Source organism: Daldinia vernicosa (genome assembly GCF_022497035.1).
Source record: "Daldinia vernicosa strain CBS 139.73 unplaced genomic scaffold F5Y00scaffold_27, whole genome shotgun sequence".
Taxonomy (NCBI): Eukaryota; Fungi; Ascomycota; class Sordariomycetes; order Xylariales; family Hypoxylaceae; genus Daldinia; species Daldinia vernicosa.
In genome coordinates, this window is record NW_025953943.1 from 207580 (window position 1) to 232011 (window position 24432).

A 24432-nucleotide genomic window follows, 5' to 3' on the forward strand; every position below is an offset into this window, starting at 1 on the left:
GATATATATCGCGTTTTTTTCATTAGAAGTAAAAGATTCCTTTGTCTACCAAGCTGCTTAGTTCATATTTAATCTCAGCGAAGAGAATAGGTGTTCCTAAGGACTAAGCTTGGTAATTTATTGATGATATGTTGTTTGTAAAATGGTAGTAGGCCTCTAATGACCGGCAGTGTGCTAGCAATCACGCCTCGGCTACGAATGGGGATGAACCATACAACAGTTAGGGTATGTTAGGTATGCATAGGTAAGCTAAGTGATGTTAAATATTATGAAGCTATACCTCTAATAGTACGTGGTATAATATTAAGGTATCCGTTTTGCGTAGAAGTATCCTACCTAGGTAGGTATTCAAGTTAAACGGCTATTAAGTAAGTATATAGTAGACCTGGGTTGGCATTGATTTATAATAGAATCTTTTGGCGTATCTAGGAACATATTAGAGAGGTATACAAGCTCAAACAGCTCAGTTCAGCTTACATGTATGTAATATATCTCAAGTATATCCAATATCGTCAGTATCAATGACGATCTCCTTAAACGCCCCCCAATGCAAATTCCCGTTATATAGCTAACGCCGTGTCTTTTACCGCCGCTAAATGCTAATGAGTTGGCCTCATGCTTGCCCCTGTAATAGCCTATTCGCATCCCACAATAGCAATCTCTCATCCCATCCCACAGTTGCAACCCAACCGCCAACGCCAAATAAACACCAATCGACGCCTGTTACAAATTCCGTATGCCTGTTCATAATACCGAGCTGGATTCCAGCCTGGACTGGAGACGCCTGTTGAGTTGCTATCGTCGACCCGTCTGTCCATAAACGCACTGTCATGTCGTAACTCGCGCTGATCAATATATCGCTCGCATGTGGGCTCCATGCTAGCCTCCGAACAGCGTAGTCGTGACCCAACATTACGGATGCAGGCCCTGCTGAAGGATGTCTAATATCGAACGTCCGTATTACCTTGTCTACACCTCCCGTCGCGATCACTGTATGATTGTATTTGTTCCAGTCGTGGGTCAATATTTCCCCTGGTACAGCAGGGGGAGTTGGCCCCTGGAGTGGCGGGACCGGAGAGGGAATATGAACTGGAATCTTTGTTGTTAAGTGATATTGAGCGCTGACTGGGGTTCGGAGATCGAATATGCGTAAGTGCGAATCTGTCGACACCGCGGAGATGATATTTGGGTTAGATGGACAGTACGATGTACTATAAGTACAATTTCCGACGGGAAGAGTTTTTATGGATTCCTTTCTTGCTGGAGACCACTACTCAATACCGGTTAGAATTTCTGGTGCTGCTTGACACATGCCTAAAGGGATACGTGCAATCTTTATTGTTCCGTCCCACGAGCTAGAGGCAAAAGTATCTTTCGTAACGGGACTCCATGCTACCGAGAAAGTCTCCCGCTTATGCTCGTGGAAATTCATTACGGGGAACTCATTGACATTCATGTCGTAGAGCTTGATGGAGCCATCTCCACATGCGACCAGTAGCTGGTTCTCGTTGATCTCGGACCAGGCGAGGTCGTACTGGGCGTCGTTCGTATCGAAGCTGGACAAGAGTCTTAGTTTTGTTGTGTTAAGCTGTAAATGTAGGCACTTGTAGTAGTCGCTCACGTCTTCTCAATCTGGACGCCTTGCGGCCCCAATCCCAAGCAGAACAGGCGGCCATTTCCTACAATGCCGTAATTCGCTGCGGATGCGACAGCGATTCGCGAATCGTAGTATGGTGAGTATTTGACAGCATAAGGATTCCAGCCAGGCGTGCGAAACTCCAGCATAGCGGCCATGTTGCTTGTATGAAGAGCACAAGCTCAGACTTGCTGGCGCATAGGTATATATAAGAGGTAGCTAAGTGTACCTAGCTCAGTTGAAAGTTGAAGATTGACAGCTGAAGAATGACGATAAGTTACATGTTGAAGCCAAGACGTGGGGCCTCGGCTTTATAGTAGGTACCTAGGTACTGTGGTAGGTACACCTGTAAGGTACATGTATTGTATTGTACCTTCCCTATGTGGGGTTTTATACATACAATGCGAGTACCTTGAGGTCTCTTAAGCTTAAGTGCTGATTCATATCAATGGGACCACCTTCACTGAATTACCTGGACAATTTCCCACTTTCATTATTGCATTTTTAGGCAACAAAGCTAAGTCGGAGAAATCTAATGAGGTATACATCTCTCCATATGAATTTCTTAGAATTCTCATCGCCTTCAAGGAATATGAAAGGTGAAATAAACGTGGAAAATGACGTGACGCGTCTCATATTGGGGATTTCACATTCTTACTTACAAGCCATATCATGGACGCATTCTTGAAAGGAACCAAGCGGAAATCATCCGCTGTGGAAGATTCGTTTCAAGTCGATGATGACGAGTCCACGGACGTGAAACTGGCAATTCTCTCGTCTTTATACGCTAATGTCAGCCAGGAAGCCTTACTAGAATCTCTCTTAGAGCACGATGGTTCTGTTCGAGCTGCTTCCGCTTCTCTAGCTGAGGATCGATCAATATCGCCGAAGAAGAAACAAAATAGCGCTATCGGCTATCAGTCTTCGCTCAGACTATTTGCGTCTAAGTCTTCGACTGGAGAACGACCTGTGTCACCGAAGAAGGCAAGAACCCTTTCCAAGAAAGGGACAACGCTTCACTTGTATGATCCTGAGGATGTAGCCGAACATACACCTTGCAGTATCATTCATAACTTTCTACCCTCAGATGAAGCCAACGAGCTTCTCAAAGAAATGTTAATCGAATCTGGTTCGTTCGATAAAATCACCTTCAAATTATTCGATAACGTGGTTCAGAGCCCACATACGTCGAGCTTCTACGTGGGAACGGAAGCCGAGATTAACACTCAGAAACATGATTACTTCTACAACGGGGCTCGATTGACGGACGTCCGGCCTATCACTCCTCAGCTTTTACGTGTTCGCCCAAAGGTTCAAGAAGCGGTAAATAGAGAAATTCAAACCCGTATCAAGACTCGTTATCCCGGTGGGCGAAAGTTGAAATACCAATCTCCGGATCCATGGTCACCGAATTGTGCCTTCGTCAATTGTTACAATGGACCTCAGGAGAGCGTTGGCTATCATAGCGATCAACTGACCTACTTAGGTCCGCGGGCTGTAATAGGCTCACTTTCCTTAGGTGTGGCAAGAGAATTTCGTGTTAGACGGATTATGCCAAAAGATTCTAGTACCAGGCCCACGGATGATCCGGACGCTGAAGGACAAATCTCTATACACCTTCCACATAATTCTCTCTTAGTTATGCATGCTGAGATGCAAGAGGAATGGAAACATAGTATCGCTACGGCCCAAGCGATCGATCCTCACCCTATTGCAGGCAGCCGGAGGATCAATATCACATACCGGGATTACAAGCCAAATTTCCACGCAAAATATACGCCGAGATGTAAATGTGGCATTCCTGCTATACTGAGGGTTGTTCAAAAGAAGAAGGAAAACCAAGGGAAATATTTTTGGATGTGCCACGGCGGAAATGTACCTGGTAAAGAGAATTGCTCATTCTTCCAATGGGGCGACTTCGATGCCGACGGGAATCCCAGCTGGGACAAGTCTCGGTATAAACCTGCCTAGAACAATGGAAATTTCGAGGACGAAATACAATGATATACTTACTTTTAGTGCCTTTGACACAGGTACATATCACGTCGAAGAGGGAACAACTGATAGATCGCCATGTACCGGACCTTGTATTATTCTGGTCTAAAGTTTGAGTGGAGATAAAGCATCGATACAAGTGAATATAGGAAACAATATTTCCTGTCACTACCACCTGATCTCGATCTTTATTCACAACTTCCGGGTTTATGGCTCAACATAGAGCGGCGGACGATTATAGCCATCCACCTGTTTCACGTTTAAGGTGCCGACATCTAAGTCGTTAAGGACCCTCAGGTTGATCGGTGTTGTCGACAACATTCCCTTGACGAACTCCCGCTGGGCTTCGGGTATCTTGCTGTTAAGCTCCTCCTCAGAGATCGGTTGCACGGCATTATGAACCGGTATTCCACATGTTTTACAAAAGGACTTCCCGAATAGCTCGGTGCCGAATTTATAGTACGCGAGGTTTTCTTCACCTTCAATCTCGACCTGCTCCTTCTGAGGATAGAACCATACGTAACCCAACTATAGCAAGTTAGCCCTGGGTCTCTAGAGGTTTTGGCGATACCAATGCTTACCCTATTGCATATGCTGCAGTTACATTCCATGATGGTTTCCGTGGAGGTCTTATCAAGAGGCTTTGTTTTCAATGCCACTTTGACTGCACCGCAATGGCAGCTACCAGTGTACACCTTCGCGCCTTCTATCACGGCTTTCGGCTCTGGTCCTGTGAACTTAGGTGCTTTATAAGGGCCCCTGAACTCTTTGTTATCCGCACTAAAGGTTGGCGAGAAATAACCTATCAACGTCCGCGCTTCAAGAACTGAGATGAGCATGAGCAACCCACTAGAACTTTAGTATATTCCATACGTCGACACCTTGACCATGCTGGAACGATCGAACCTAAAGGCGAATCAGCCATTTGCAAGCTCACTCTCTTCAGTGTCTCCGAAGAAATGTATATCACTTACGTTGGCTCCCATCCTAGGTTCCTCACCGGGCTTCGGAAGCGTGGCGTCCCCGACAAACAAGAGCTGAACTCCACAGTTGGGGCAGAACTAGTTTCCCCTCACGTCAGCCTAACGAAAACAATACAACCTGAAATAGTAAATTTTTACGAGCCTTATGGTTAATGGTTTTCTCTCCGAAGGTATAATTTGCCAGGGTATTGACGTCGCCTTTGACGAAGCGGATGTTTCCCGGCTCAGGAACAACCCATAAAGCGCCCTTCTTATAGCACGAACTGCAGTTGCACTCGAGCACCTTGAAGAGATGAGGCATCTTGGCTTCATAGACATAGGCGCCGCAGTGGCAGCTGCCACGGTAGGTCTTCAGGTCTCCAGACATTCCGTCGACGAGGTATCTATAGGGTTTTAGCTCTTCGGCCATCGCAACAAGGGGTTGAGTAATAGTATAAGAGGTTATTTACTGGTATAGAGACGGAGTCACAATCTATGCTTGGGGCTCGTCTGGAGATTATGATGGGTTTAATAACCGTTGTTGATTCTTGGTCCAGTACGATCTCGAGTAAAACCAGATTGCAAACTTATAAGGGTTTAACCGAAAATTGAACTCCGAGGTCTTCAACCTTCTTAAAGGAGCTGCCCGAGTCCAGAAACATGCCCGATAGCCGATAGCTAGGTAAATCCCGCAGGAGGGATAACACTGTGTGTCCTGAAATCCTGGGACGGATTAATTAAGACATGCATATTATTATCGTGACTCCCAAGACGGAATATTTGTCAGTCGTCAGATTCCCCATGCTATATAATATAATATGCAGCCACAGTTGGAGGACTATAAGAACGGTGGAGACTAGATACCTAGGTACTTTAAAACCAAATAACTATCTGTATTTATAAACTGGGCAGTTCCTACGCTAATTTCTATAATTCCTAGGTACCTACATATATCAACGCGCGGTATCATGACCGTGGTTGAATCGTGTCACGCTATCAGGTGACAGACTGGCCGGATGACTTATTTGCTATGGGAACAAGGCATTGTCTTCCCATTGAATTTATAAAAGATTTCATCCTCTAATTGTTTACACGCATCGGGTTCCTGTTTCGAAGGAGTATATCCCCTCCTCAGAGAGTAGGGCGAATGCTGAGGGGACGCGTTACGGAAAATCTCTTTTCTCAAGCGGATCTGCGTTACCATTTGTCGCCCGACTAGTGGTTGTCCGTCAATGATGATAAGGTATTTTAAAGAAAGGGGATTACTGCTGACCACACAAAACAGACGTCGGTAGGGAGACCTGACGCAGGAGCGCATTCTCGGTTGCGTATCGGCGGCGGGGGCGGGGAACCGGGGCCGTTCCTAGCCAATTGTTTGCGAATAGTCGTACTTCCAAGTAACTATAACAGGTAGCAAATCTGTTGTATAAGATGCACCAGGGGACCAGGTGTGATATTGGATTTTGTTTGCATCTGCGAAAATGCCAGCCACTAGATGGAAATATTCCTAGGGCCAATTATACACCACAGGACAATTTACATTGAGTACGTATAGATATAGGTAGGTACCTAGGTAGGTATCTAGGTGAGGCTACATGCATTAGTACTACTACTACTAACTATGCGAAGGCCGATAAGATAAGGCAAGTGGGGATTGCAGATGGTGGGACGTCGAAAATCCGGGCTTAGGCTTTGTAGGGCGATCAAAATTGCGGTAAACTAGCAACATCCGGATTCCGGCCCAGCAGCCCAGCAGCCCAGCCACCTTACTATCAGAGGTGATTAGATCAAAGCTTACGTGGGTCGCGACGGATACAACGCGATGTTGGCGCCTTAGTCTCTTTCCACTCAAAGTATCCGTATCCTCCAGCCTTGTGCGTTGTACAGTAGACGATCATCTCATCCACTTAATTCGTTTTCGCATGCAAGCGCGCATTTTTTATTTTACTTTTACTTTTTGGATTAAGTGTCGACGATGGCATCGTGAGTTTCGTTTAAGTCTGTTCTGTTAAACAGCGAAACCTCACGCGCGATTTCTGTATCGCTAGGGCAAACCGAGCAATTCATCGGCTCATCGTACCATTATCACAACTCACAAGTCACAGAGCCCAGCGGGGCGGCAGTAACCCAAATCCTAAATTGAAAGCCCGATCAATTGTTTTATGTTTTCTGCTCCATTTAGTTATTTCGATTAGAAAACATCGTCCTTGGAATCAAGTTCGCCATGCCGCCATTAGGGCCTTCGCGCAGCTTCGCGCGTGATATGCTCTCAGGCCTGGCATCTAAATCGTTACCTTCAACAGCCACGCCCACGTCGACGTTACCGTTACACCTTGCACGGAAAATCCACGACTTTGCCTCCCGCACGCTCCTCCTCCCCCGACTAGCGACGGATGTGAGCACGGTCCCCGAGGGGTACGGCCGGACTGCGAGCGGCCCGGCCCCGGGCGCGGTCGCCGGCATAGTCTTGGGTTCCGTCGCGGGATTCATACTCCTGCTGTGGATAATATACTGGTGCGTGAACTTGGGATCGCCGGCGCCTGGCCTCGAGGAGCGCTCCGTCAGCGGAGTGGGCGGCTCCTCGTCCGTAGTGTCGTACCGCTCGCGACCGCGGGTGCGCCGCCACCGGCACAGCCATGCGCGATCGTCGCAGCAGTACTCGCCGCACCGGCGGAAGGAGACCGTCGAGATCACGCGGCGCGACCGCGCTGTTCGCCGCTCTCGATCCTCATCTCCCGCCCGCGTGCCGGAGGTCGACCAGATTGTCGTGCTGGAGGAACATGACCGATCCCGATCCCGATCCCGGCCACGGTCGCGATCAAGGTCGAGAAGTATTAGTCGCCCGCGACCTCCTCCTCCTCCGCCACGCAGCGACGGCGACGACGAGATTGTAGTGCTGGAAGAACATACGCCGCCTAGGCGGGGGAGCAGGGGCTATAGACGTAGGAGCAGCGAAAGGAGGAGTGGGACGCAGTATAGGGACGTGGAATATCGTAGGAGGAGCAGCTCTCGAAGAGGATGATGATGATAGCAATAATAGGATGAGGAAACGAGCAAGCGATTTTTAAGGAGAGGGGGGGATGAGTTTATGGTTATGGTTGGTTATATTGAAGTACAATGTATATGAATATATGGGAAATACCTGGAGCTTTTGTGTATTGATTGGTGGAAGGGCATGGCGTATGAGGCTGTATGAGATTAGATGATGGGGATGCTTAAGCCGTTGTAGTATATCATGTATCTTGTATTAGGTGCGTGCTCTTTATTTCTTCCTCCTCGCGGTGGTAGCGGAGCATATGTACTAACCTAGTCATTTATAAGCTAATAATTACTAAATAGCACTGGATTTAACTTTGAAGTTTAGTTTAGGTAGGTGCTTCTCTTATACACCTAGTGCTATATACACCCACGTATAAGGATAAGACTTGAGGAGTGCCAGTTATGTAGGTACTTTTTATAGTGGGAATAGAAGCTTTTATGTTTTATGTATGCGAAATTTACTCAGGCTGCTGCTTATTTATCCTCAAGTATTGATATAGTGACATAGTAGGTTATATCTTTCATATTACTTTCAAAATTTCAAGACGGTAGACTTCAATTTACGTTATAAGTGCCTATCGCAAATGTATCGCAACTATGAGGGACTTGCCGATGATGTCGAGGTGCTTTCACATGCCAGGGAAGACCCGCGCCGCAAACCAAATGACATCATCATCATCACTACCCCTGAGACAAAGCTCTACGAGAATGGACTTACCTTACAAATCGTAGGTACCTCTTATACCTCTTACATCCTCGAACTTCAAATCTCCACGTCTCATACAAACTTTTAATTCAATTCAGAAATTCGGACGTATCATATATGCAGCCAACATCCCGATAACTTGAATAAACAGAATCAAATAAATCATTAAGAATAGCTTCTCAAAATGGACTATCCCGAACAGCAAATTCAGCACATCATCCGCGGCTTGACGCAATATTCGCGTGACGACCAATGGTCTATCTTAGAAGACTATTTCCTGCCTGATGCCTACTTCGTACATCCCTTCTGCCGCGTGCCATCCTTCGGCGATTACAAGATCCCATTTACGAACTTGACTACAAACTCTCGCCAGTTCGTCTTCTTCATTTACCAATGGTATAGAATCCTAAGCCCGGATATAAAGCTTTGCATCGATTCGACCAGTAAGTTCGCACTCATTCAGCAACATATAGTGAGGTTAATATATATACCTAATTGCCTGTTACTAACTTACCTCTTACCAAGGCTTCGATAAGAATAAGAATCTCTTGTACGTCACGCTCCGCCAGACATTTACGCTGTGGTTTGTGCCGTTTTCGCTGTGGCAGGCCAACGTGAAGCTGGTGACGGTGCTGGAGCTGCAGCGGCTTGGTATTGATAAGCACCACAAACCGTTGCTCGACGAGACGCCGGTTTCCGTCGATGCTGATCTGGCTCTAACTCCGGACTCGCCCAAGCGATACTTCATTAAGGGCCAGCAGGACCACTATCAAGTAGAGGATTTCTTGAAGTTCATTGCGCCCTGGGGAGCATCACTTCTTTGGATCGCCTGGCAGCTCTATGCAACGCTCATCTGTGCTATAGGCGTCTTACTCCTCCGGGTCCCCATTGCCTTATTCCAGCAGTACGTCCTTGGCCGGGATACTAGGGCTATTAAGAAGCAGTAGGATGCTTCACCCCTGGCTTTTGAAGTGCCCCCCGAGATCTCGGAGGTGATTACTCGCTTAGCAAAGCGGTGGACTCGAAAGGTCGGGAACAAAATAGCCGCTTGGGTAGTATATTCATATTTGGACAAGGATGACGATGATAATACCGGCGATCGCGAGAATCCTTATTTTGATCTGTCACGCTTACTCCGTTTGCCCACAAATCAAAACGAGATACCGTTACAGAACGGGTCACTATCATATAATCCCTCGTTCTATAATAATTTCTACACCAACGGCCTCTCAATCTACGGAGCAGATGGAAGGCAGATATACCCAGTATTACCAGCAAGGAGTAGAAATTATACAGCAAGCGATGGTAGCTTTCCGGTAAACAGCAACTACCGCTCAAGTGCCGATAAAGGACAATTTGTAGCACTGCGGGCTCTATGGCTATCTCAAGGCCCCTTTTCTCACCGTGCGAGAAGGGTTTTACGCAAGAGGGATAGCAAGCTCAGATCTTCAATATCAGCAGCAGACATCCAAGAGGAGTCCTCCATAGAAACGGAGCACGATGAGTTTTCGCCCGGGGACTTTGTGCTCTTCCCATCGGAGCGAGACGACGATAATACCTATGACAGCGACGAATACTTGAAAAACCCGCGGCCGATGACGCCATCGTCGTCAAAGGCCTCGTCGGACGAGATGGGGAATTGGTTCGCCGAGAGGCTCAAAGTCAAAGCACAGGAAAGGACCGGGAAATTGGGATCGGCAGGTAATAACGCGCCCAAATCCGAGCCTTGTGTTCCCGATATCGTAAACCCTCTCCTTCGTAGGATCCGAGAGATAAGCTCGGGTGACGGCGCAGGAGATCAGGTTAGCGGAAGACCAAACGAGGGATGCGTTTACGGCACTATTGGGGCTCCTGCAGTGGATACCGACGGCTACCCTCCTAGTCTTTGACTTATGCACGAATGTATTCTTTCAGTCAGGGTATTGCGATTGGGAGTAAGACGGCTTTTAGCGGGTGTTCGGTATAGATTAGCCGTCGTATAGGGATTACTGTAGTCTTTTCCTATATTGGATGTACTCGGTACCCAGTCTAATAGAATAGTGTAAAACAGCGACGAAGCGGCACGAATAGGAGCAAGACTCCGATAAGTGTGTTCTGTTATATGTTAGTTAGGATAAACCGTAGAAACAAGCCTCTCTTAGAGTAGCTTTGAAGATGAACTTCTTACCTGTTACTTGCGCTGTCTTCTTTTATCAATGCCACCGAGAGTCTAGGGGATTGGTATATACTGTCCAGATATATGGGAGTATTGTATTCAATGTAAGATGGTTATAAAAGTAGGTAAGGATTAGGACGGGAATAGCACCTGTTTATATGAAGCCCGAGACGATGATATCTATTATAATGGTTAGATACCTAGGTACCTAATAAGTACCTACCTAACGTATTTAGCACTTCAAGCGGGTAGGTATATCTTCCCATCAAAGTCAAGCGAGCAAGGAGTGTGTGTATTCAATATGCTCAAGGCATCCATCAATCCACCGTACCTAAAATCCAACGGGACAAAAAAAAAAAAAGCCAGACGTCTCCCATCTCCGGCTTTAAGACCATCATCATCTGCCCTACCACTTCCTCCCTCGAGAGCCCCTTTCCACTCCTATATTTTTGGGTCTTCTCCGTACGGTACGGTACGTACATGATAAGCGTGATTCGTCAAATAATGGGGGTATTAGAAACGTAAAACGTATGATACAAAGAGCGCAAAATGAAAACTCGACGTGTAAAACTTAGATGCGAAATAATAGATGCTTCGTGAATCCCATAATAACTCGGGATCTTATCTGGTGGATAAATGATAATTACCTAGATATCTCCATTCCTCATGCCTCATTTAAGCTCATATCTGGGGTAGCTTGTTGAAATAATCGTCCTATGTGATACCATATACTCCAACGCCGTCGTAGAGCAAACTAAACTGAAACCGTCATGGTTCCAGAAGCTCGAATTTTTTTATAGTTGTTTATCCTCCCCCTTGCTGTCCTCCGAAGAAGAATCCGTCGAATAAATCGACCTGCTGTCCGTCGCTGAAGTCGTGATGCATCCCTTCCCAGCCAAGTCCAAAACCCATGTCCATCTGTATATCCGCATTGACTACACCGTCCGCATTCGGCTGTTCCTGAATACCCTGTAAGAAGTCCATGCCTTGCAGGTCTGAATAGTTTATCGCACTGCCGGGGGTGAAGGTGGCGGCTGGTGATCTAAAGTTGAAATTCGAATTTCCTGTGTTCTGATTGTACGGTTGTCCTGGATTAGATTGCGGTGTCAAGCTATTAACGGATACCGGAGAGCTAGTATGCGCGCCGGGGGAAGGCAGAAGAACGGGATCGATGGCTGAATTATCAGGAAGCGAGGCCACATCGGACAAACTAGCCGTACTAAGGGTTGATTGCGGCATGGAGCGCATCATCGAGTATCCGTCTTGTTCTGTCTTGACGTGGGGCATAGAGAGGCGGAACCCGCCGGCTTGTGATGCCGCTTGTATAGAACCCATATGTGACGTGTTATGCGAGCTATAACTTTCCTGCCCGGGAGTATTATAGGATGAAGTCGTCTGGGAACCTGTGTGGTCTAACGAGGCGCGGTGATGAGCTTTGTGTCGATTAGCCGTCGCGTCTCTGGCGTTCATGTAGTCGCTTCTTTCGTTACCATTTCTTGCGGAGCGCTTGCTCCGATGCAGTACTTGTCCAAAACCGCCGGTAGAATTTGCCATTTTAATAGTTGCTTTCGCAGTTCGGTCGAAAGCATCCCGGCAAGCTTCCGCTGGCGGACATTTTTCGATAAGATCCGTGAAAACCGATGTGGCTGCTAATATCGTGAAATCAACCTCGTCCATCGTCTATAACTAGGTTAGCCAGGATAATCAGGTTCTATAAGCCGAATACTTACAAGCCGGCTTCGGACGACGTGCGAATGCCAAATCGCATAAAGATAGGAAATTCCCGCCATGAAAAGGTGATGCGTAGCTAGATATGTATAGTTGACAAGCCCCATAAGATGGAGTTGTCTATATAAACGAAGGATTTTCTGGCCTGCTTCGGCAACCTTGACGTATACTCTCTCTTCGTCTTCTCGTGACTCGGCGGCATAAATGGAAGGGCTATTAACCTCTTTCGAGGTATTATATTCGCCTTCGAACATGGATGGCACGCTTAGGCTCTGTCGATAAAGCATAATAATAGTTTGCCAATAGTTGAGTTCCAGGAATTCAGGATGAAATGCAACTCCCGAATCCTGCTTTGTCGGTGCAGAATTCTTCCAATCGTATAATCGCTGGTCGATATTCCTTCGCCAGTTCCTAAATGAATCAAATCTATGTAAGAAGGGTGACGGAAGTTGAGTGTGCATATATTCGTTTCTCGTATTCTGGCCATTAAACCTCGCCATCTGCGTTTGCTGGTACTGCAAGACTTGCAAAATCTCAGACTGGAGTAGTCGGAGGCGGAAGTAATGCTTTGCAACAATTTTATACGTGGGCTCGCCCTCGGCGGGACGCCCTTTGAATCCTTCCGAAGTAATATAGCGGTCATCTAGCAAGGAGGGGAATTCGGTCGTAATCACTTGATCCGACACACCAAACGGTCGTCCAACGCAAGTACTAACAAGTCTGTCGAGGGAATATGTGGACCACCATAATCGTCTTCTAAGGTCGCGTGTGTATTCGCGTCTTCCCCTCTCACGTAGATAGGCTTCTCGCGATTTTTCATTTGGTTCATCAGTTTTTTTATCCCTCGAAGTAAGGTCAAACTCTACATCTTTCCCATCTTCATAATGAAGACCCAGGTCGACTGCCAACCTCACGGCGACGCCAACGATATACCTAGGGAGATTTGACGTCAGCTTCTAACCTCATAAACTGGAAATATGCGGAATTCTTGATGAAACATACCATAATCCAGGGGGGACCGGGCGAAGAAGGGCAAAATTAGCTAGCAGTAGGACAGCTTGAAGCTCTTCTAGTCCTCCGCCGCTGTTGCTCAGACAGGCTTCCAAATGAACGACAGCACTCGCATGGTATTCCTCGGGTTGAGCCTGCTTCTTCTCTTCGCCACTCGCCTTGGCGGATGTCGTCTGGGCATCCATAATTATGCCACCTCCGATAGCATACACCATATTTAAGAGATAGAGCTCCTTTGGTCCTCGTACCCTACCCTCTTCGGCATATGCACGTTCGAAGAGTTGCATAAAATTTTCTCGATGCAAGACGGGTATCTGGGGATTCGCATGTTGAAAATACAATTCGACCATTTTGATAGCAAGCTCTCTAGGAGGGAATTCGGCTGGCCTGATGGTCGGCCGAGTGTGGAGGCCGAAAAAGGAGTCACGCATTGACGTACCCGACGCCGCGGCCCCGTTTCCTGCAATTGGTCGGTAGGGCCGCACACCGGTCTTGTCGGAATTTGACCTCTGATCTCCTACAGATGACTGTACAGCAGCAAATACCACACGCGCAAACGATATCCCGGTAGCAGATCCGAGGTGTCTCTGGCCGCTACTCCCACCAGGCCTCACAATCTTAACTGGTTTCTCCACATCATCATTACCCTTATGGGGTTTCGCACTACTCGAGGTTTCTGTGATTCCAGGTACGGCTGAAGGTGCACCATCTGTGGGTGATCTCCCAAGGCCGCCGTCCGTTCCGGGTCGCGAACAATATTCAAGATTATTAGCGGGCGGGAATTGAATGTTGTTGCGGCGAAGTAGGGCTTCTAATTGGTCGACACGAGTTTCTAAATAGTAGACATAGCTAAAGGGAACTGGATTAGCCTTGCGGTCAGGTGAGTTGGTGAGTTGACAATAATTGATATACTCAATAGGGAACCAACCTGCGCGGAATCTCTCTTTTAGTTATAGGGTCGTAGCCAACACAGGCGACCCTGGCCTTCTCACAGCTGGCGCAGCTGGGCAACTTCTGGTCGCATCTATTCTTGCGCAACCGGCAACGGTTACATGCGCTGACGTTGCGGAAGCTTGTGGATTGGCTAATCTTTGAGCTTTGGCTAGCGCCATCATGCAACGAATGTTCGGCGGTGGGGGAGGTAGGAGCTCCATTTCCTTCCGAAGGCGAGTCCTTATCCGGTGAGGAAGCACGTTGGCGTTTCGAAGGATGCGGATCGGGCGACGGCGGTGAGCGCGGTGGCATGGTTTCCAAGTCCAGGTCCAGGTCCATCCGCAACTAAGTGACAACTAAGTGACACTATCCGCCTATCCGCAGGAGGCTCGAGTTGCTCTATGTTGGATTGCGCCAACTAGGGGCTGTCGAGGTGGTTGATTTCTCAGCTAGAATTAGGCTGGGTCGGCTATTCGTAGGAATTCGATATTCCCCGCCCCATCTCCAAGCTCAATTTCAATGCGTGAAATAGGTAAGCAAATGAAACTAAAGCTTCTAGATAGAGAATACAACGACTATAGTAGAGCAATAAAGCCGGGACTAGCCGTTGGGGGAAATATAAAATTCGACTATATCCAAGCTATAACAATGCGCGGATGGTCGTTAGGGCGTAACGTCTAACGTCTAAGAATGGATAAGGCTTGGGGGGAATGGAGGCTGAAGATGAGAAAGTCAAAAGTCGATACTTTTTCTTGGGCGGAATTTCGGGGGTTGCGCGAAGGAACAGCGGAGCTTCCTCTCCTACTGTATGCATACGTACCTACCTACCTAGGTACTATGTATGCAGGCGTGGACATGGGAAAGTGTGGGAAAGCGTGGGCTTGCGCTGCGCGGTACTATGTAAGCCGCCGTACTGCCGATCTTACTACTCTTGTTAGGGCTTGTTCAATACTGCACTGCACACCTCACGACGTCACCGATAGATTGCAGCTGATTGCGCAAATGCAGAGGTATATGCAATTATTTTGGAGTAATTGGAGCTTCATTTTTTAGCTATTTAGTTATTTGTATCTGATATCTGGTATCTTCAGAGAAATTGGGGGCTATAAATTTCTTTCGCAGGGACATCCCTACCTCACATAGAGAGGAGCTTACCTTTTACAGGTTAGAATTTACTGATAGCTTAGGGTCTTAGGCTATCTTTTTTCTTGTTCCACATGTCCACCCAGTTTCAACTTCCAGAAGCGAGCTAGGGCGCGACTCCGACCAATCACCTTCTACATAGTAGATGAATTTTATGAATTTTATTAGTAGCTTGGAATAGCTTAGAACCGAGCTGCGTCCGGCTAAGGTACGACGATGCCACAATCAACTAACCTACAGTAACCTACATACATAGTATAGGTACACTGACTATGCATGCTGCTAAGTTGCAGACTACCTATCAATAGACCTCAATAGACCTATCAATAGCGACTAAACCTTCGGGACCCTCGGGTTGAAACGACCTAGACCTGCGCCTATGGATATTCTCCTCTCCATGCGCGAGGTACAGGAGGCACTTATGCCGGCAACTCTATACTGTATCCAAACCCCTTCGCTGGAACATTTAACATAGCTTGCAGGGCTAGTACCTATTCTCTTAGGACGATATAACTACCGTTTTCGTATTATGTTCCACAACATAAGTTCTTGAGACCTCCTTGAGACCTCGAACTAGTGGAGGTAACACTATAGAAGTAACACTATAGAATGACTATCAGCCCATCGATCGATATATCCACAAGAGTCTATATTATAGACACCTATATCATTCGTTGTTAGCTTGGTCTGCTGTAGCAAACTATCGGCATCCGAAACTTGCATATGGCCTTAAAGCAAAGAGCAGTTGTTTCCCTGATTATAGTATGAGGGGAAGGCATAGTCGATACTATACGTAGTGTCTGGTATATACCTATACTATATACCTCATGCATGTATGTATGGGCTAAGGTATATGTAGCTATAAGAGATGTTCTTACTTTCATAATAACTAACTAAACTATTGGAAGTTGCTCTTTCTTCGACTCTAGATAATACATCTATAAACACACTACTTTTATGTGTCAATAGTGTAAAGAACTCCTAATACTATCCGTCCGAACATGTTCAACTAACAGCTTATACCTGTACCATCTGCATCATCATTTACATAAACAACAGTATCAAGTAAACAAATATACGCATACTCCTATAAAAAAAACAATACCTAGCAGCCTCAAGACAGAAACACTCGCCAACCATGATCGCCGTTGGCAGCGCTTTACCTCCAGAGGCAAATATGCCACCACCTAACTCCACCTTTCCACAAGCAGATCGAAACCGCAACCAATCATGTGGACACTCCACGCGCAAGAAACGACGGGCACGACGGGAACTACCCAGTAACCAAAGGCAGTTCCTCATCGAGTCCTAGGCGGACATCGTGGACAACGTCCCCGCCAAAGACGCCACGGCCGAAAACGTCCAGACATGGCTGGCCATGGTGCTCTACCGTCGGTCCCATCCAGACCCCCAGCGCATCCTAGACAAGCTACCGTGGACGGGTCGGGACCTGCATCGTGCTACTTACCTGACGACGAGATATCGGCTGCGAACCGAATCTGACGGCTGGCTTATTGCCTACGACATCTCTGATGCTGTGAAGGTGAGAACCCCATTTAGGTACTACGAGTGAACTTATAGTCTGGAACTATGTGGTGGGAGCCATACCTACCTAGGTACCTAGCTAACATTGATGCTTAGCAATCACGCCGACGGGCGAGGTTACGAAAGAAAGGGCTTGAATCTAGAAAGGCTACGCTAGAGTAAAGTCCGCCTCGATCTGAGTTTAGGTGCTTATTAATTAAGATTGCGTTGCAATTTTCGAATTGAGGCCTTTTGATGGCTTGAGACTCTTACCCTTAATGCTGGAATTCACAGGGCTGTATGGGGAAATAGGTATGATTCAATTGGTGTTAACCCTATAGCTAGTTAGACGTTACTATAAACCTATATACATTTCTCCACTTGAACAATAGTTAATTCGGGTATTAAGATGCATATGTGCTAAACTCCAATAAGATTCCCGGGAAACTGGCCGTCTAGAAGAGTCAAGTATACACACAGGCATCGACTGTTAGGACTACGAGCAGTATCAAGAGAGCACTGTGACTTACTTATAAGGCCAATCGAGCGTATAATGAGGTAGAGGGATTAAGTGGTTATTATAGTAAAGCTAGAGTGTAGTTGTTTAGTATAATATTACGAACAAGTTCTCAGTAAGCTACGCTACTGTGTCTTACTCTACCCATTTCCCCTCAGAGCTCTTCTATAACCATTTAATAAAGTAGGTACCTAGGTAGGTATCCGTATCAAGAAGAGCAACTAACTAGGCTGGACAACGAAGGTCATATTGAAGGATAATGCATTAATAAGAATAATCTTGATTGATACGAACGACCGGCTTCGTCTACGAGACGTCTTCTTTCCAAACCCTCTCTCTACCATATGCGCCCAGGCGAGCTTCTGTTGCTTAACTCCCCAAAATAACAATACCCAACTATGGAATGCCCCAAATAATGATTTGCCCAAGATATCATATGTCAAAAGAAAAACAAAAAAACCTCGTACTTGAAAAACGCCCTGACCCCTACTCGGAAAAATGATGCAGACAAGGTATGATAAGAAAAAAAAATTCGACAGTACCGAAATTTCCTAAGCCCCCTTTCCCATGCCCCATACTGAGGCTCTTTTCCCAGTACGCAATTTTCGCTTCGCAAATGGTGATTCCTTTCCCTTGTGTGATCCCCGAAATCCTGATTTTTGGTCATTGTACAGAGGTATCGTAGTGGTTCCCAATGCCAGGAACATGATCTAGTTGCCCAATCCAAGTCTATGTAGTAACAAGTGTAATAACTTTTTCCCCAACCAGAGACGTAAACGACGACGACGGTGAAAAGCGACTCGATTAGAGCCCGCGATGAATCCGGCGCCGAGGAAAGGAACAAGTCATTAAACGTCGTAACCCGAATGTTCCAAGCTCCCCTGTTATGCCTGGAATCCCGCCGAGAATGAAAACATGGCCCTGAAAGTAGCCGCAAATAAACTCCGGCCCACTCTATGACGCCGGTTCGGGCGAAGCCGCTCGATCGGTAACATTAGTTATTTCTAGATTATTATTAGTTGGAACAGCATTGCCGTCTGTATGGGTTTGCGGTTCCTGAATCTGAAGTCCAACGATCGCACCACCAACAGCCACGAAGGCACTACACCACCATGCTAGGCCCGAATAACCAGACTTCAGGCCGACAGCATAGAGAATACCAGAAATGGTTGGACCGAATGCGCGGCACAAGCTCGCAGTCGAGGCTGCTACACCGTTGATGGTACCGAGGGCAAGGGGGCTTGGCGACGAATCTGCGGTCAAAATGGCGTTGCTCGGGTATGCCATGCTAGCAAATGTGCACTTCCAGACCAATACCATTCCAACACCAATCATACGGTACTTCTCGGGTAAAAGGACTAGATAGGGCGTGATCAAATAAAGCGAGAAATAAGCGATAACCAAGAACCGGAATAGCCGACGTGCGCCAAAGTGCTTTAGGACCGGCGGCACGATGAACATGTTGATAAGCAGCTGATACGCGCCTTGAGCACTTAGAATGATACCGACCGTCTTGCTGTCAAGACCGAAACCGTCGACGAATTTGAAAGGGAGCGAAGGTGGCGTTGGATGATCGGGTGGCGCGGTGCTCAGAAATACTGGGAAGAGTTGATCAAAAGTCATCGTGTGGCTTCAAGACGCGTTAGTTGCCAAGAAACTCCCTAACATAGTAGGAGGAGTAAACATACAAAGCTAGAATGCCGAATGAGATGATGTTTAGGACCACTGGACGAGTGAATATCCTAGAGACGCCGAGATTTGAGTTTCCATGTCCGCTTTCGAGGTCAAGCGAATCCCATGATATCGAAGGAACGGAGGCCGATCTGATGCGTGGTGAGTTTTCGGGGGAGTTCTCGTTGGTCTGGTACCCAGGTAGCTGTTCGTCGTGGTCGATAAGGGGTTGCGCTTCCATCTCGGCCAGCTTAGACTTCTCATCCCGCGACTCGGTACATTTTCGAAATATCGGCAACTTCGATAGGATCCAATTTCCAAGTTCTAGGCCTCGATCCCGCCTCAGCTTCTTCTCAGGGTGAGTCTCCTCAAGGAACAGGATTCCGTTAATAACGCCAACCACTACGACGAAAGCGCTGAAGAGGTTAGGAAGGAGATACGGATATTTGTCCCAAATACTACCAGCCGGGAATAAACCTGGGTAGCTGATACATGGCCGGGCGAGCGCGCCACCGATCATAGGACCGACAATCGACCTGGTAAAGAGTTAGATAAAACCAGGAAACAGAACCGACTCTTTAGGCGTCGCAACTAACCCTAGACACCATACGACAGGCATTATAGTATAAGCCCGGGCTATCACGATAATTAGCTACCTTGCCCAGGATGCCCCGCCGTGACGACTAAGCTTACGTTGATGCTCTTTGGAGGTTACTAGCTCAGCCACCGTCGTCTGAAGCACGCCCATATTCCTAGTTCTATGTTAGTATAATTTCGAACCGGACAGCCGTGGCATCATACCCGTTCAAAAGCCCTCCGACGGCTCTGGCGATAAGCGCAACCGTCAAGTTAGGAGCAAAGCCGAAGATCAAAACGCTCAAAGCTGTACCGATGAGACCCGTAAGCAACACGGGCTTTCTTCCAACCTTGTCACTTAGCCGTCCCCACAGGAGCCCCGTGGAGAATTCGGCAAAGGTGAAGGCCGATGTAACCATGCCGGCGTAAAATGAGATTCTACTCTTGTCCTCGGTGATGTGAAAATCCTCGATCATAAAGTAGATATACGGGAAGATGCCCATAAACGCGATTGGCTCGCATATTCGACAGATTGCTAGTTGACATCATCAGCCCAAGGCCCACAATACGTATTTTTAACCAAATCATACCTAGGACCAGCATCTGTCGCTTCGGAAACGGTGGTATGGTGCCATTACGAATATTAGAAGGACGGGTGTCCTTCACAAACGAATTATTCCTCATGATACTCGTGGTTCCGCCGGTGCGGTGCGCTACATGAAAGACGAGATAGACAGGAAAGCCGCAACGATGTTGGGCGTCTGAACAGGTTTAATACAGCTATGCCGAGCTCAAAGCTGGGCAATGGTTCGGAAGTCCCTCGAACCTTAAGATGGAAGGGTATCAAACTAGGCACTTGGGATATCCGAGGGGGTGTAATGTAAAATATTTGGTAGATTTTATAGATCAATCAAGGATGTCTAAAGTTAGAAGTTAGAGAGACAAGCGAGAGTGACTTGTCAACCCGGCACCGTTGAGTTGTTATGTTCGACGAAGGCTGCGTGTGTGTGTTGAAGCCACGCAACGACAACAACGACGACGACAACGGCGGGAAAGGTGAATAATAATCAGCTTGGCACCGTGAGGAGGAGAAGGAAAAGAAAGCTGATAGAAGTAGGCTAGAAACAAGCCAACCGACGTAGGTATCCATGGCGGGTGACGGATATTAAGTTATTTAATACTAGTTAGAACCAGCGGTGGGCGAAAAGCAAAGGGCGAGTGTGCAATAGATGATCCTTCCAGCAGTGCCAGGTGTAACGCGGCGATGGTCTCACAAGGTATGGAGTCCCAACTTCGTGGAAACAGCTCTGTCATGGAAGCCAGAAGTGGACTACTAGTGGATCCCTCATCCCATGCTCGAGGCGGTACGGGGTTATAGCGATGACATGTACCTGCAAATGAGAAAAGTCGGGACTTGGCCCTCTGCTTCTGGAGCCTTACGGGTTGCATATAAGGAGCAGCAGCAAATGCAGCCTGACTCGAATGACCACGCGGGTCACGGAAAATGCTTTGACTGGGATGATGGAAGCACCTTAGCACATTGAGGGTTGATGAGAAGTACCCGGTACACCATGGATCCCTACTAGGTAAAGTCCTGCTACCCTCCGGCATTGGGAATGCTCTGACAGGACAAGGGGGTGAGGTAGTAAACCAGGCCCTGCCGGTGTCCGCCAGCTTTAGAAGCAGAAGAATAGACTATGTAAAAGGGCAGTGAACCTTTCCCTCTTAGGTTTAAACCCTTCAATAATAAGCCGGCCGGTGGTGAGCGTTTAGCTCATTGGCAATTTCACCACACACCAAAGCTGAATGGTGGAGCCGCCGGGGATCTGAGCGGACGGACCTGACACGACACTTAGGGAAGACGGGTGGTAGTTAAAACAGTTGAGCGGTGAAGAAATTATCCACAGCCTTCCAATTGCTCTTTGAGAGAGCGAGGCTAAAGAAGAAGAAAGTGAACCGGCGAGGGGGGGGGATACCGATTATGCGTGGCTGAAAGTGGGATTGGGCAACGGAAATAGCACAACTGGGGTATTTTGAGATGAACCAAATGGCCGGTACGGGGGACTTGAGGAGAATCGTCAACCATGACGCAGAGTCTGCAGAGAGGGCTTCAGCCCAGCTCCGCCAAGCCTCGTTTCTTTTCTTTTTTCCCTTTTTTTTTTAACTAATACTTACATGCCTACCTGGTAAGATATGTACCTAGGAGGTAGGTATGTAGCCTGTACCATATGCAGTACATAAGGTACAGGTATCGTACATGTATGTATGTACGTAGTATGAGGTATGTATGTACTAGAACAGGTAAACCGTAACGTACCATACATACCACTCATCCCCATACCCGAGAATAACCCGTTTACAAGGCCACGAGATTACCTACCCTAGGGTAGATAAATCTAGGTAGGTATATTATTAATGAGCCTCTTATTAATCTAGGCATTAGTCTTGTTGTTAGGTATTATTGTTATTATTATTGTTATTATTGTTAGTATTATTGTTAGTATTATTGTTAGTATTATTATCATCATCGTCATCATCGTCATCATCATCTCCCCCTTCTTCTTCTTCCTATTCTTGTTCTTTTCTTTTCTTTTCTTACTTGTGGATGTGTGACGTGCGGACGCGACAAAATGCTGCACCCACGAACTCGGAATATGACCCCCGTCTTCATCTTATGCGCATGTTGTGCTACACCCGGTAGTCTTGCGGAATTGCCGCGCCCGGTATGTTTCGTCGGTGCTGCTGCCCGTTTCGAAACTTCCCTTCATTGAACAGCAGTGAGCAACATCACGTTGATTTTGCATACCCGTTATCCATCTTGCTTGTCCTTGTATCATACAACTGATATGTACCGTACCTGACCTGGCCTGGCCTGGTCCCGTCATCTCGACGGCGGGGAATCTGCTGAATGCGTTGAATCAAACGATTTCGTTTGCAATCTCTCTCCACAGCTCACAGCTCACAACTCACAGCCCACGGCTCACAACTGATGGAGACAACCCCGTTTCATCCGCGCCGAAACCCTTCATGATGCGGCCACACTTTTATCTCGGGTGATAAATGAGGCGGATAGTCAAGACTGGTTTAAGGTAACGATGTCGTTATCTGACGATTACAGTCTTAAGCAATGCAACATAAATTCCCCACAGTATACGACGCCTTATCCTTGTGCAATACCTTGCAAGTGCGTGCGTGCCGTTAATCGTCTTTGTCCAAATTCAATATCGACGATCAGTTACCGCAACATCCCCCTAACTCGGTACCAGAACGTCGGCGATCAAATTGACGTACAGAAATCTGGCTTCTTCACCTTGGGTGATGGCTTGGGTTTTGGCCCTCTCCCCCTTCTTCCGCGTGGTTGGACTCTCATTCTAGTCATGATTAGACATTTCATAACTATAACTGAGGAAAGCCGCCCAACAATTCAGGTGCACTTTCACTACAGCTCTATGCAACGCAGCGGTGGGGATAGCTGTCTTGTCAGCTGAGCGCATCGTACACGTAGCTTGACGATCGGAAAAGCGTTTGCGAATACAACTTCGTACTATCTCACGGTCAAGACCCCACAACTAATTTTCTCCCCGAGCTGGCCAAGTTTTCTACTTTTTCTCCTTAGCGCTAGAACAGGCTATGGAACAAATCCGTAACGTTCTAGAAAAGTGCTGGCGGGATAGTCCCTGTCGAACCATGTGGCAAATGAAATTTCATAATAAGTGCTGAGTAGAGGAGCTTGTTCCGAATGGAAAAGAAGCCTGCGGGTTTTTTCTCTTCTTTTTTTCTGCCCCCTTCCCCCCTTTAGCTTAGTCTAGTGTAGACATCTTATCTAGAGCTCCGCGGCGTGTCGGGTAAGATCCGGTGAGCCGCTACGAAACATGCGCGGCTGCGGAGAAGCCGAGAAGGTCGTCGACTCGCCAATTCGGATTTTTAGCGTGAGCTACTCACTGCGAATAGGATCGCTTGTTAGAAAAAGTAAGGGTGCCGCCTTTTCCCCTTGTACCGAGATATGCACGGGGTATAAGTGTAGGTACGTACATATTTCCAGGCTCTGCACAGGGATGTTCATCGCTCACAAATAACAGAGATTCTTTTTCGCCCTGTGTTCGGGGCGCACGGCTGTCATGATCGTCCAATTTCAAGGATACCGTAGGGGGGGTTTCAGGTGCAAGGGTAAACCCTGATCTACAAGCCTGACCCAACCATTTGGCGCCTTGATGTTGACTACCGGAAGCTTGCCGTTTAGGAAAAACTTTCTCGCTTGCCCTAAACGCCAAGCCATAAGTACATATGCTAGTCACTCCCTTGTTTTTTTTTTTCTTCCTCTTTCACTTCTACTTAGGTACTTCGTAGATCTGATTTTCGTTCCAGGAACCGCTGTCTTCTGGAAAAAGGAGAGAATGGGACGCATGCAGACGTGATCATATGATCTATCCTCCGAAACGAGATCGATATTGATGGATTGTGAGGATCGTCGACTTAGCGTGACTCTAATCGAGTTAGAAAAGGGGGGTTTTTAAAAAATTGCTAACTCCGAATATATCGAGAAAAGCAGTGCTATGCACGAATCAGCAAACATCCGCTATTAGCCTAATAGCGGAAGGCTAGATTCAGATATTCTGCATACATAGTACATGTGGAACATGCAATGTCGTGCAGCAGGAAGGTCCACGTTTGATGAGGCACGTCAATATCGTGCGCGACCTGCTGTACCGGTCACCTGGGTTGCCCACAAGATGATGGGAAAATTTCCCTTTCCCATGAAAGCCGAGTTGTGGCAGGGTTGCTGCGTTGTCTCCAGTAATCGGAGGTTTATTACGTCAATAGCTCACCGCCCCTTTT

The 24432-nt window shown here is 47.2% G+C and overlaps 9 protein-coding genes across 9 annotated transcripts; 4 read left to right on the plus strand and 5 right to left on the minus strand.

The window, feature by feature from the left end:
* Nucleotides 1-223: 223 nt before the first annotated feature.
* On the minus strand, nucleotides 224-2044 carry F5Y00DRAFT_238801 (peroxisomal targeting signal 2 receptor). Its single transcript, XM_048008010.1, has 4 exons — nucleotides 1622-2044; nucleotides 1331-1556; nucleotides 478-1270; nucleotides 224-425 (listed from the first exon to the last, which is right to left on the minus strand). The coding sequence occupies exons 1-3, from the start codon at nucleotides 1792-1794 to the stop codon at nucleotides 614-616; spliced, it is 1056 nt and encodes a 351-aa protein (XP_047864227.1). The 5' UTR covers nucleotides 1795-2044; the 3' UTR covers nucleotides 224-425; nucleotides 478-613.
* F5Y00DRAFT_89591 (uncharacterized protein) lies at nucleotides 1950-3765 on the plus strand. Its single transcript, XM_048014313.1, has one exon. The coding sequence runs from the start codon at nucleotides 2309-2311 to the stop codon at nucleotides 3605-3607; it is 1299 nt and encodes a 432-aa protein (XP_047864228.1). The 5' UTR covers nucleotides 1950-2308; the 3' UTR covers nucleotides 3608-3765.
* On the minus strand, nucleotides 3723-5480 carry F5Y00DRAFT_89597 (glutathione-dependent formaldehyde-activating enzyme). The gene is made up of 5 exons (XM_048014314.1): nucleotides 4757-5480; nucleotides 4606-4692; nucleotides 4482-4537; nucleotides 4213-4411; nucleotides 3723-4159 (listed from the first exon to the last, which is right to left on the minus strand). Exons 1-5 carry the CDS (start codon nucleotides 5021-5023, stop codon nucleotides 3839-3841), a joined length of 930 nt encoding a protein of 309 aa, XP_047864229.1. The 5' UTR covers nucleotides 5024-5480; the 3' UTR covers nucleotides 3723-3838.
* Nucleotides 5481-6183: 703 nt separating this feature from the next.
* F5Y00DRAFT_238809 (uncharacterized protein) lies at nucleotides 6184-7941 on the plus strand. The gene has a single exon (XM_048008011.1). It carries the CDS (start codon nucleotides 6818-6820, stop codon nucleotides 7613-7615), a length of 798 nt encoding a protein of 265 aa, XP_047864230.1. The 5' UTR covers nucleotides 6184-6817; the 3' UTR covers nucleotides 7616-7941.
* A 581-nt stretch (nucleotides 7942-8522) lies between these two features.
* On the plus strand, nucleotides 8523-10511 carry F5Y00DRAFT_270264 (uncharacterized protein; the record flags this gene model as incomplete). Its single annotated transcript, XM_048012593.1, has 3 exons — nucleotides 8523-8781; nucleotides 8864-9219; nucleotides 9286-10511. The coding sequence occupies 3 exons, from the start codon at nucleotides 8523-8525 to the stop codon at nucleotides 10225-10227; spliced, it is 1557 nt and encodes a 518-aa protein (XP_047864231.1). The 3' UTR covers nucleotides 10228-10511.
* Nucleotides 10512-11137: 626 nt separating this feature from the next.
* On the minus strand, nucleotides 11138-14679 carry F5Y00DRAFT_89687 (fungal-specific transcription factor domain-containing protein). Its single transcript, XM_048014315.1, has 4 exons — nucleotides 14161-14679; nucleotides 13224-14081; nucleotides 12224-13154; nucleotides 11138-12173 (listed from the first exon to the last, which is right to left on the minus strand). The coding sequence occupies exons 1-4, from the start codon at nucleotides 14502-14504 to the stop codon at nucleotides 11298-11300; spliced, it is 3009 nt and encodes a 1002-aa protein (XP_047864232.1). The 5' UTR covers nucleotides 14505-14679; the 3' UTR covers nucleotides 11138-11297.
* A 1767-nt stretch (nucleotides 14680-16446) lies between these two features.
* F5Y00DRAFT_262688 (uncharacterized protein) lies at nucleotides 16447-17015 on the plus strand (the record flags this gene model as incomplete). Its single annotated transcript, XM_048011423.1, has 3 exons — nucleotides 16447-16588; nucleotides 16652-16851; nucleotides 16950-17015. 3 exons carry the CDS (start codon nucleotides 16447-16449, stop codon nucleotides 17013-17015), a joined length of 408 nt encoding a protein of 135 aa, XP_047864233.1.
* A 1144-nt stretch (nucleotides 17016-18159) lies between these two features.
* Nucleotides 18160-20523, minus strand: F5Y00DRAFT_89712 (MFS general substrate transporter). Its single transcript, XM_048014316.1, has 6 exons — nucleotides 20187-20523; nucleotides 19822-20131; nucleotides 19714-19772; nucleotides 19617-19656; nucleotides 19038-19556; nucleotides 18160-18979 (listed from the first exon to the last, which is right to left on the minus strand). The coding sequence occupies exons 1-6, from the start codon at nucleotides 20278-20280 to the stop codon at nucleotides 18304-18306; spliced, it is 1698 nt and encodes a 565-aa protein (XP_047864234.1). The 5' UTR covers nucleotides 20281-20523; the 3' UTR covers nucleotides 18160-18303.
* Nucleotides 20377-21651, minus strand: F5Y00DRAFT_238816 (uncharacterized protein; the record flags this gene model as incomplete). Its single annotated transcript, XM_048008012.1, has 1 exon — nucleotides 20377-21651. A coding segment is annotated over exon 1 (437 nt), but the record flags the coding sequence as incomplete, so codon positions are not given.
* Between the last annotated feature and the right edge of the window lie 2781 nt (nucleotides 21652-24432).